The sequence below is a fragment of the Xenopus laevis genome, chromosome 1L (genome assembly GCF_017654675.1).
Source record: "Xenopus laevis strain J_2021 chromosome 1L, Xenopus_laevis_v10.1, whole genome shotgun sequence".
NCBI classification, from domain to species: domain Eukaryota; kingdom Metazoa; phylum Chordata; class Amphibia; order Anura; family Pipidae; genus Xenopus; species Xenopus laevis.
Genome location: NC_054371.1, coordinates 133,578,604 through 133,591,270, shown reverse-complemented (window position 1 = coordinate 133,591,270; position 12,667 = coordinate 133,578,604). Strand labels below are relative to the sequence as shown.

The 12,667-nt window shown below is 44.5% G+C and overlaps 1 protein-coding gene across 2 annotated transcripts; it reads left to right on the top strand.

The window, feature by feature from the left end:
- Positions 1 to 6,255: 6,255 nt before the first annotated feature.
- LOC121393971 (lamina-associated polypeptide 2, isoforms alpha/zeta-like) lies at positions 6,256 to 8,813 on the top strand. Of its 2 annotated transcripts, none has more exons than XM_041563845.1 (2): positions 6,256 to 6,684; positions 7,149 to 8,813. In XM_041563845.1, the coding sequence occupies exon 2, from the start codon at positions 7,292 to 7,294 to the stop codon at positions 8,678 to 8,680; it is 1,389 nt and encodes a 462-aa protein (XP_041419779.1). In that variant the 5' UTR covers positions 6,256 to 6,684; positions 7,149 to 7,291; the 3' UTR covers positions 8,681 to 8,813. The 2 variants fall into 2 exon arrangements, with proteins under 2 accessions (XP_041419779.1, XP_041419778.1); XM_041563844.1 differs by having other exon boundaries at positions 6,890 to 8,813.
- The last annotated feature ends 3,854 nt before the right edge of the window (positions 8,814 to 12,667 follow it).

Below are 12,667 nucleotides of genomic sequence, written 5' to 3'. Positions count from 1 at the left end.
TTCTTTTGTAATCACAGAGCACTGAATCCGTTTTAGATGCTTGTGATTTCAAAAGCATATTTTACTCCATGTTATAAGGAAGGAAATTCTCATTATAGGTAACGGGTATGTCAAAAGTCATCTGGTTCTGTAGAGCATAGGTGACAAATGTCAATATAAATTGAAAACGTGTTTTTCCTTGCAAAATGCCATAGAACAAGTGAGATACACACCAAAAAAGCAATGCGTTTTTCCCAAAACGAATTTACAATTAGAGTCCCCACAGATAAGGAAAGCAATTTGGCTTTTGTGTCTAAAAGATGGGCATTCTTGATTGGGCATTCATTAATGACTTTAATTTTACTAAAACACAGAGGAGGAAATGTGCAAATATGGAGATGAAGTCATTTGGGAGTAGGGTTATTATTACTATTCTATAGTTATGTTATGGGCTGTTTACTAGTGAGCAGCAGCTTGTGGCAGGAGCAATGGCTACTGGGTGATTTTTGTTAGGTGCATGTTGGGTAGATGATTCTGATGTTTAAATAATGCCACCTTACAATGCATCATTTTGGCCGGTGTTGGATCAGCAGATTGAAGATGATTTACAACACCTCTTAATTTCTTTCTGCTGTTCTGATTTGTCTGGCTGTTGGCCCAAATGCAGTAAAGAATAGAAAGGGGGGCATATCATTTTAGGCCATTTATATAGTATCTCTGCATTTAGCCCATGGTCAAACTGTTTAGATATCACAGATGATAGGCCACAGTTTATGGCCAACATTAGGGAATGATGGAACTGTTGAGAAACAAAGTTTTAAAGGGAAACGTTGCTCTTAAATGTATTTAGTACATGTAATGGCACCAGAGCATGTGAGGAAGTGAGCATAGGGTAGGACTCGCATATGCAATTCCTTTAAGGAATAAGGCTGTTTATTGCAGCTTCAATGTAAATTGTTTTCTTTTGTTTCTATAGCCAGCCTGCACTTAGCAGTTCTGACATTGGAGGGTGCCTGGTATGGGCTCCAAAAACCATACAAGTCAGTCATTCAAAAAAATAAAAAGCTTGGTACCTAAAAAAAAGAAATCAGCAGGAAGGCAAGGTATTCCAATGGAGAAAGTGGCAGACGCATGGTATGTAATTAGTGTATTGCTTGAAAAGGACACACTGAAACATTGTGTCTTAAATAAATACAAATAGAGTTTTTGTAAAAATGCCATTTATCAAGATAACTCATAATGCATTCAAAACTATCTGCCATTAAACAAAATAAAGGCTCAGAAACAACTGCTTTACATTAAGCTAACTAGGCATTATTCCTAAAAGAGAAGGATTTCACTAAAAGTAGGCCACTCAGTCTTAATGCAATTGCTGGTAATCATTGGTGAAGAAACCTAATTAACAAGCTTCTTACATCCGACAATCACAGTGAAATAAGATTTAACGTATGGCAGTAAAAACTTTTATGGCTAAACCTCTTGCAAAATAGTCTACATCTATCTTAAAAATTGGCTACTAACTCTTTCTTGTCAGTTTAATATTGTAGCAAATTATATTTAGTCTTTGAGCTTACATCTGTTAATGTAGTTATCATCCTAAGTAATTGCACTATAGGTCTTAAACTAAATTGCCTTCTCCAAGACTCTCTCTCTGTACAAAACACTTTGGGGGAAATGTGAACAGTGAATCAGAAAAAGTACTGGGTAATTGTCAGGGGGCCTATTGGCTCCTAGCGGGGAGTAGTCGGGACCAAGGAGGAAGCTGTAGGGTTAAAGTCCAAAATCGAAGTACAAAAGGGTTCAGGCAAAATCGTATCCAAATCCAAGCAAGAGTTCAAGAGGCAGGCAGATCAGTCAAACAGGAATTATAGCACACCCAGAAATGTTAAAAACAAACGCTATACTCGGGCTTTGAACCTGTGACCCGGAAGGGTTTTTGACTTTGAATTTTACGCCAACTGCATGACGTCATCACGCTGGCGTCCCCACGTGTCTTCAATGGCCACCGCCATCTTGGATGCGCCGATGGAGGCGACAGTCGGACGGACCACATCGCACGGTCCTGACAGTAATATGAATAAAAATGGAGCAACAATTTGTGAATATTTTGCCCACCAAATAGGTGCAACATACTAATTTTAACTGTATTACCCTCAATGCAGGTTATTATATTTCCTTCTTTATGTGACTATGATATGTAGATACAGTAGATAGACAGATGGATAGATTGACAGATAGTTACATGTACAAGAAAAAAGGTTACCCCAAAGCCCTGAAACCTTGAGGAATAAATCACTCATTTTGGCTAAAAGACATTAAGATAGACTTATTGGAGAACTGATGGAGTGACAGTGACATTATACAATCAATAATACATATGCAAGGTATGTTGAGACAGAACAATTTATTTAAAGTGGAGGACAAGAGGTGTAGTCAAAGGTTAAGTGGTATCCACTAATTTCTTCCAGTCATAAATTATGGTATACATGTATTCCTACTCGATAGAAAGGCAGTTAGTTTTGTGTCTGAGACTTCAGTATGGGCTAACTGACCGTGTCCTTTTAAACTCATATCTGTTTATTTAAAGAAATGCATTTACAGAAGCAAGCTGTACATTTTTTTATTTTTATGCTATATTTTATGAATAAACAAATGCATTTGAAGTCCATTTGGTCTCACTCACACACCCCGAGACTAATAATAGTAACAGGCTCTTCAACTATCTGATGGAAGATTGCCTTCATTTGAATGCCTGCTCCATATTTATTTTCGGTTATCCACTTCCTATGCTGAGGGCTTAGGGTGGTGCACCTGGGCCACTTCCCCAATGTGGTGAGTAATAATTCTACTTTGTGGAGACCCTCTTGAAGTCTTATAATAATAATAATAACAGATGTACAGTACTAAATAAAAAGACATTTGTTGTGCCCAAAGTATAAGCTTTGAATTAACTGTTCTCATGGAGGAAATGGATCTGTAGCTGATCATTGAATACCCATCATTATAATCATATTCTCATAAATGGTGCATAGTGTTGTCATTAGTTATATTCAGTGCTTCTGTGACTTTGTACAAAACTTATAAGCTGTCCTGTGGCATTTGGCATTTATATGGTCACAGAACAGAATATTAGATTTTACAGTGGGCAACACATTATTCCCTATATGCAACAATGCCCATATCTTCCAATACCTAAATATTCAAATTATTTTCCAGTAATCTATTATGTTATATGACGAAGCATGCATTGGCAATATCTAAAATAAATTGTAAAGAGCTTCAACTACAAGGACAGGCACACTGTAATTTGATCCTTTTGTAATGTATGTATTTATTTTTTCAGCTCTGCAAGCCTGTAAATAAATATCCAATGCATCATGATTTATCAAAGATCATTAGATGTTTATGGGGCAGATTTATTAAGGATTGAGTTGTGTTTTCCATGAAAATTAGAGTTTTCGAGATTATTTTTTGGTCAAAAATCTATTTTTCGGGTTTAAAAAAAACCCTTTTTGAGTTTTGTTTTTAAATTTATTATACCCCGTCCCTGGAAATAGCTCACATCTGACAATACACTATCTAAAACCTGTCGAGGTCGTGTTCGAGTTTTAATTAGAGGGGTTTGCCCAAAAACTCGATCAAGTCGAGTGATTTGAGGTTTTTACTGAAAAAAAAAAAACGCGATCAATTCGAGTTTTTGGGTTGTTAACCTCAAACTCGCAGATTCAAGGTTTTTTTATTCACTTTTTTTTTAAATAAGAAACCAATAGAGTTGTGAGTTCATTCAAGTTCATTGGAGGTACTGTATAAAAAACTATAAAATTTGACCATTGATAAATAACCAATAAATAAGTGTCCAAACATGCTCCTCCCTCCCACCTCCTGTTCCAAAATGCACCCAAGTGCAACTATTGACACATTGATCTATCTATCTATCTATCTATCTATCTATCTATCTATCTATCTATCTATCTATCTATCTATCTATCTATCTTCTCTCTCTCTCTCTCTCTCTCTCTCTCTCTCTCTCTCTCTCTCTCTCTCTCTCTCTCTTTCTCTCTCTCAATCTCTGTCTATCTATCTATATACCTATCTATCTATCTTGACCAGGGCAGCGTCAAGGCATGTGATCATCTGAACCCCCTTCTGAACAGCTAATACCTACCATTACCGTTCACCCCTAAAAGTACACACTACAGTCCACGATGTAGATCCTAATATAATGAAAAATCAGCAGCGGGATGTCACTTGCGGCGCTTCGTTTTCTGAAGTCGCCCGAAGTTTCCTTGTGAGGTAACAAAGCACTGTGAGTGCCATCCCGCTGGCGATTTCTCATTACAGCCAGTGGAAAGGTAGGGGAAGGCAGATCGGGGAGATTGTCGCCCAAAAGAAGAGCCGATTAGTCGCCAGACGACTAAATCTCCCCAAATCTCCCCATGTGCCCTTACCCTAAGCAGTGCTCTCTAGTGATGTGCGGGTCAGGGTTTTCCCACGCTTCCAGGATCCTTTTATAGACCCGCGCTGCCCCGCAGATGACATCACAATGACGTCACAAAAGGGGCGGGCGGGCGAGCAGACGCGAGACTATAAAACCAGAAGTCGGAAGCCGGCATTTGAAGGTGGCGGGCGGGGAGAGCAGGAGAAGAGCTCAACCCGCCCACCACCCGCGAGGAACAGTGCGAGGTCGACCCAAACCCGCCCGTTCCGCGGGTCCCACGGTATGGGGTCGGCCCGCACATCACTAGTGCTCTCATATTTCAGGAGCTGCTTTTATCACCCATATCGTTAACATGTTGACATACAGTAAAGTATCTATATTCATTCCCCATTTGCAGTGCCTTATCATCGATTAACCTTCTAGTTAAAGCAAGCTTCTTTTATCTCTTTTAATATGAACAACATGCTTGCGCTAATATCCTTCGTGCTCAAAAAAGAGTTAAATGCATTAAACCTAATTCAAGGATAAAAATGTCCATAAGAAGTGAAAATATAATATTGAAATGAAGAATTCATTAATGCCTTAATTATCATTAACATTGTGAAAGGTCCCCTCATTTACCTGAAGAAGGATGCATTAAGTGTTCATTATACAAAGTGCAATTTACTTGATTACAGTCGCAATTTGATACTGTATTAATCCCATCAAGTATGTTTCTATTACTTTTATGATTACCTTAGAGTTTTTTGCATATTGATATTTCATACATCCTTTTTTCCCCTTCACCCTCTTGCATGGACAATTATTTTTTATATAATGTATATTTAAATCAGTTGATTTGATATATGTGTATGTAGTACAGTTTTAAAATAAATGACCATGCTTGTTTTCAAATATATTAAGAATTAATGCAAAGATTAATTTACAAGGTGCAAACAACAGGTGTCCTCCAACTGGTATGCAGAATAAAAAGTTTCACTGAACAGCAAATTGTTTGCTCACAGTCTCAACTGCCTGCCCCATGCATGCCCTTAAAGGAGAAGTAAACTCCTTATTAAAAAAACCCTACCCCCTACCCTACATAGACCCCCTCCCTCCACCCCCCAGCCTAGCTGCTACTTCGGGCAAATGCCCCAAACTTTTTACTTACCTCATCGTGCAGATTCACAGCATCAGAGTTCACGACAGCCATGTTTTCTCTTCGGTCTTCATCGGGAAGCACGTTTTTCAGCATGCGCTGAAAGTCACAGAAATTGTAGAAGTGACAGAAAAAGACCCGATAAAGACTGAAGAAGATGGCTGCCATGAACTCCGATGCTGTGAATGTGAAAATAAAGAAAAGGGGAAGTTCCCCACCTGCAAAATATTTGGTGTTTGTGCGATTCTCTTTCTATTCTTGCAATTGTCCCAAATTACAGCCCATTACATATTGACTCAGTAAGACACAGCATCCTCTTGTGTTATGCTACCTGCATTGCTTTCCTTTACTCATATTACCTATGTACAGTATATGCCTCCAGAAGAAAATGGGCAGTTTCATGTGTAGTCAGTGTCATTTACATTAACACACCCAAAAAACAAATTTAAAATATTTTTTTCTTATTTGTCTTCATAAAAAGGGGCTTGAAAGAAATTATGGGGGATAGAATACCAGATGAAACCAGAGAACCGATAAAACATTAAAAAAGAAACAGGATCTAAAGATAAAACATTTTACACAAATTAGACATGAATATCTGGTATGTATGTATTGTTTTCATGATATTTTTATTTCTCTTGCCTAAATTGGGGGACACAGGCACCATGGGGATGAAGATCCTGCAGCTGGAGATTGGACACTAAACAGTTAAACCTTTGACTCCTCCTCCTGCTCTGGGCTTCATCCCCTGCCTCCTCCTACTAACTCCAGTTTCGTTTAGTGTCCTCAGAAGGAGAAGACATAACTTTTGGTGGCTGGAGCAACTGATCACAACTACTTGTTAAGATCACGCCACACTAAGGGGCCATTGATACTTTTCAGGTGCCTCTCCAGCTTTACTTCTTTTTTCCTATGCCCTACAGCCTTCCCGCTCTACGGAGGTCTGCAGGCTTGCTCCTCTCTCCCTGCGCTGCTTCCCGCTCTTCGGAGGCCTGCAGCAGCGCTATACACCCTACTGGATGTATTTTCTAATACAGATACAGATATATGTGGTTCATTCATATATATTTTTATTTGTGTTTGTACAGGGAGAATTTACAAACGGGCTTGGATTAGCTGGCATCGGATGGTGAGTACTATCACCTTTACCCCCTTCCAACTTGCTTCCCTGCTATGCATTCCTTCAACTACCCTCTCTGCATACGCACCGGATTAGGCCTCCCCTCCTACCGCCGCCTTATTGCGCACCTAAATAACCGCGATCTCTCCTTCGCGCCCCAACCTGCGTCTCACGCTGACACGCACTTCCGCATCCGCCCTTCCTCTCTCCGCAGCAGGGATTCCCGCGCTACCTAGGGGAAGCAGACGGCTCCGGTCCCTTGCCTCATCCACCTCGCGCTCCTGCTGCACACAGACGGCTCTCACCAGCTTATTGCTCTCAGGGGGAGTATCTTCCCTATCGGAACGCACTCACCTCCACTACACATAGCGGTCAGGCAAGTAATGCGTTCTCTCAATCTCTGCCTGTTCTTTTTAGTGCATAGGCCAGGACATAGGTTTCCTTACCTCCTTGTGCCTATCTTGTCTCTACAGGTTCTCATACCACAGAGACAACAGCTGCCATCTACCCTGCTTCGGCGGGGGTCCCCTGCCTCCTTCTTTTAAATTAATAAACAAATTAAAAAAAAAAAAAAAAAAAAAAAAAAAAGATTTTTTATTCTCAAGTAAGGAGCATTATGGCAGACAAAACGGAAGAGCCCAGGACATCCAAGTCCTCAGCTCATACCCGTTCACATACCCAGGTTTCTTTTCTGGCTTGCACAAATTGTAAGACAAAATTCAGTTCGGCCTCGACTGATTCTGTGTGTGTGGCCTGTAGACCATCAGATACCTCGCCACCCCCTCTGGCTAGCACTTCTGATTCTGAATTGGTTAAGGCCTTATCCCTCTCACTTGCAGGCATCCAACATCTAGCCCGCATCCCTGAGACTTTAGACAAGGTACTTGAACGCTTATCTCAACCTTCCAGGTTAGACGATCGCCCCACGGGCACCAAACGCCTTGCACCTCCACCCCCTGACTCCCCAGAGGAACAATTTACCCCCTCTGACGAGGAAGGTCTAGCCCTTTCCGAAGAGGACTCTGACCAGGAACACATTGATCCAGATCTAGACACTCCTAGAACCCAAAAGGAAGTTGAAGGTCTCATACAGGCGGTCCTCAGTACTCTTAATATCGAAGATACCGTTACTGAAGTGGAACCTGCTAAAAATATCTTCAAGAGACACAAGAAGTGCTCCTATGTGTTCCCAGCATACGATCAGCTTGACGAACTCATCAAAGCCCAATGGAAACACCCGGACCATAGAGTGCAGGTTTCAAGGCGATTCTCACAGACTTATCCCTTTCCACAAGAGTGCACTGAACTCTGGGCCTCACCCCCGGCAGTAGACCCACCTGTCTCCAGACTATCCAGAAATACCACTATCCCAGTGGCGGACGCTGCAGCTTTCAAAGACCCTATAGACAAACGACTTGAGGGGTTTTGCACATCTGCCTTCACTGCATCGGGTTCAGCCTTTCGACCTATCTTCGCTATCGCTTGGGTAGCTAAGGCCATGGAGGTATGGGTGGAACAAGCAGCTCAGCTTATTGGATCGGAGGAGCCTACTACAGACAACCTCCTTTCCCAGATCGCGGACGCAACCTCTTATATTGGCGATGCAGCAATGGATGCAGCGAAGATGGTGGCTCGGGCTTCAGCACAATCTGTGGCCGCCCGGAGGTTCCTGTGGCTAAAAACTTGGTCCGCCGACCTTATGTCAAAAAGATCTTTAGTTAGCCTACCTTTTCAGGGCAAACTACTTTTTGGAGCCGAACTTGACAAAATAATCTCCCAGGCAACGGGTGGCAAAAGCACCCTTCTTCCACAGACGAGATCCAAGAGACCACCTTTCAAACGACGCCCATTTTTTCGTCCCTTTCGGCAGACCCAACGGTCAAAGCCGCAAGCGGATAAAACCAGCTCCAGCTTTCGTTCCCGCTACCAAAACAAGCAGAGATCTTCTTGGTCATCCTCTAAAGCCCCAACAAAGCCTACTCCTGACAAGTCCAATTCTGCATGAAGGGGTGCCCACCCCCGAGGGGATTCCTTTAGGAGGCCGCCTCAAATCCTTTCGGGAGGTGTGGACCAGAAAAATACGGGACCAATGGGTACTTCGGGTCGTCTCACAAGGCCTATTGATAGACTTTACCCAACTCCCCCCCACCGATTCTTCATCTCACGTCTCACATCTCGCACTCACAGCAGAACTCTGTTCCTCTCGGTCCTCCAGGACCTAGCCAAGGCCGGCACGATTCAACCAGTTCCACCGGCGGACAGAGGAAGAGGATACTATTCCAACCTCTTTATGGTACCCAAAAAGGACGGGTCTCTCAGGCCGGTCCTAGACCTCAAGGACCTCAATCCCTTCGTAAAAAAGCTCCACTTCAAGATGGAATCAATTCAATCAGTTTTGGCGTCCATGGAAGAAGGCGAGTTTATGTCTGTCATCGACATCAAAGACGCCTACCTCCACATACCCATTCACCCAGCCCACCACCGGTTCCTCAGATTCTTTGTCAACGGTCAACATTGGCAGTTTGTGGCGCTCCCCTTCGGACTATCGTCTGCCCCTCGCACATTCACCAAGGTGATGGCGGCAGCATTGGAGGAGTTACGTCTCCAGGGAATTCCCGTCATCCCCTATTTGGACGATCTTCTCGTCAAAGGTCCATCCGAAGCCGTTGCACAGCATCATACAACCTTGGTGCTGCAGGCATTGACCGACTTGGGGTGGTTGATCAACTTCAAGAAGTCCACTCTATCTCCTCTGCAAAGGACGGAATACCTGGGACTCATACTAGACTCCAGGAACGGGAAAGCCTTTCTCCCGCGAGACAAGTCAACCACCCTACAACACAGGGTGAGAACCCTCCTTCACGCACCTACCGTGACCCTTCGGACGGCTATGCAAACCCTGGGAACGATGGTGGCATCCTTTCCTGCGATTCCCTATGCTCAGTTTCATACCAGACCTCTCCAACACGCCATCCTGCGTCAACAACGCAAGGATCGGCACGATCTCGATCGCCCGATTGTCCTCCAACACCAAGTGAAGCTGTCCCTCGGCTGGTGGCTGCAGCCTCTCCGCACCGCCGCAGGCAGACCCTTCCCTCCCCACCACTGGCTAGTCCTCACAACAGACGCCAGTCTCAGGGGTGGGGAGGCGTCCTAGAACAAACCACAATCCAAGGACTTTGGGACCAGGAGGAGAGACAGCTACCCATCAATCTCCTGGAACTGAGAGCGATTCGTTACTCTCTAGAACATCTGACGTCCCTGCTCCACGGCCGAGCGGTTCGGGTCCAGTCCGACAACGTTACAGCAGTGGCGTACATCAACCACCAGGGCGGCACCAGAAGCCTGGCGGCCCTTCGGGAAGCAGACAGCATCCTCCAGTGGGCAGAGAACAACGTACCGGCCATCTCGGCGGTCCACATACCTGGGATAGACAACTGGATGGCGGACTACCTGAGCAGGGAAACCCTAGATCAGGGGGAGTGGAGCCTTCACCAGGACGTTTTTCAACTTCTCGTGGCCAAATGGGGCCTACCTGCAATCGATCTGATGGCGTCCCGGAACAACAGAAAGGTTCAAAGATTCGTGGCACGAAGTCTAGATCCACTCGCACACGCAGTGGACGCTCTGGTGATCCCGTGGCCGTTCCCCTTGGCCTACATCTTTCCTCCACTGGCGCTTCTGCCAAAGGTCGTCAAGAAGGTCAAACGGGAAGGAGCTCCAACCATCCTGGTAGCACCATACTGGCCCAGGAGGGCTTGGTTTGCGGACATAGTAGCGTTGGCCGCAGACGCTCCCTTCCACCTTCCACAGCGGAAGGACCTCCTCACTCAGGGGCCCATTCCTCACCCGAATTCTCATCAGTTGGCTTTAACGGCGTGGCTCTTGAAGCCCTAGTCCTCCGAAGAGCGGGCGCTCCTTCGACGGCCTTGCCCACCATGCTCAGGGCACGGAAACCTGTTTCTGCCAAGATATACCACAGGGTGTGGAAGACATTCATCGCTTGGTGCGAACATTTGGGCAAGGACCCTCAGCGGGCAAAGGAGAGGGAGGTCCTCTCCTTCTTACAGGATGGCCTATCTAAGGGTCTGGCAGTTAGCTCTTTGAAGGTTCAAGTCTCGGCGTTGTCCGTTCTACTCCAACAAAAGCTGGCCTTGAGGAGTAACATCAAGACGTTCATTCAGGGAGCGACTCGTCTGCATCCTCCGTATCGTTATCCGGTACCACCATGGGACCTTAACCTGGTCCTTTCCGTCCTACAGGAGGATCCTTACGAACCTATTGACAACCTTCCTTTGTCCACACTTACTGAAAAGGTGGTCTTCCTCTTGGCCATCACTTCCGCCAGGAGGGTTTCGGAACTTGCTGCTTTGTCGTGCAGGTCACCATTCACCATCATACACGCGGACAAGGTGGTTCTCCGACCTACTCCGGACTTTCTCCCTAAGGTCGTTTCCGAATTTCACCTTAACCAGGACATTGTGGTCCCTTCCTTGTGCCCATCTCCCAAGAATCCAGCAGAGTGCAAGCTACACAACCTTGATGTGGTTCGAGCTATCACGTCTTACTTAGCAGCTACTCAGACAGTCCGGAAGACGGATGCACTGTTTATTATTCCGCATGGACCCAGACGTGGCTCTAAGGCAGCCAAGACGACATTGGCTAAGTGGATTCGTGCCACCATCATCAGAGCATATGCGGTTAGGGGGAAGCCGCCCCCTCTCACTGTGAGAGCCCATTCTACTCGTTCCCTCAGCACATCTTGGGCGATTCGACACCAAGCTTCAGCAGAACAAGTTTGCAGAGCGGCGACCTGGGCATCCCTTCACACTTTCACGCGCTTCTACAGGCTTCACACACAGGCCTCAGCCGAAGCGGTGTTCGGGAGGAAGGTGTTGCAAACTGTTGTTGGTTGAACACCTTAGGGGATCACCAGTGTCCCACCCTCATGGTTGCTTTGGGACGTCCCCATGGTGCCTGTGTCCCCCAATTTAGGCAAGAGAAAGAGAGATTTTTGTACTTACCGTTAAATCTTTTTCTCTTGTCCTATATTGGGGGACACAGGCCTTCCCTCCCTAATTGACACTGTTTTTTCATTGCTGATTTCATCAGTTTTGGTTGGAAGTTTAATCTTCTATGGTTCATGTTTTTGGATTGTTAGTATTCACCTATGTTAGGGGGTTTGAGGTACTCCTCCTCTGTTTTGTGGGTCATTCTGCTCCTTCTTCGGTCGAAACTGGAGTTAGTAGGAGGAGGCAGGGGATGAAGCCCAGAGCAGGAGGAGGAGTCAAAGGTTTAACTGTTTAGTGTCCAATCTCCAGCTGCAGGATCTTCATCCCCATGGTGCCTGTGTCCCCCAATATAGGACAAGAGAAAAAGATTTAACGGTAAGTACAAAAATCTCTCTATTGTCTTTCTTTGCACAGCAGAGAAATTGCATCCCATTTCACTTCTAGTTTGTTTTCAGATCTTGTCATTTGTATGTCCCACAATGTACTATACTTCTGAATGAGCATGCTGTTTGTAGAAAAAATTAAAATTACAACAGTATTTGCCCTTATGTGTTAAGATACTGTTCTTATATGAACATGTTGTGCATGTTATGTAAGCCCAGTGGCAAGATGTTTTAGCTTCAGTAATCCCTAATGGATTTGGCTAATTACTGCATAGCCTGTGGCAGATTGTTTTGCAGCATGCCTTTATACACTTGGCTATTTCTTCCTTTATTGTCTGTGTGCTGTTGTATCACTTGGCATGATTAAATGAACCTAGACACTGGTTTCAGAAAATCTTTAACATTCCATGTTCTGAACAAGAAAAGAAAATGTTACATGAATGGAGAGGTAATTATTACTGTTTGTAAGAAAAAAGGTAATATAATGTGTACAAAACGCCTATAAATGGTGTATTAGTTCTATTATGCCTACACAGTGACCATAACATTCACATATCTGCCACTGGGATGCATCCATATGGCAGGAGCATTAGTAGT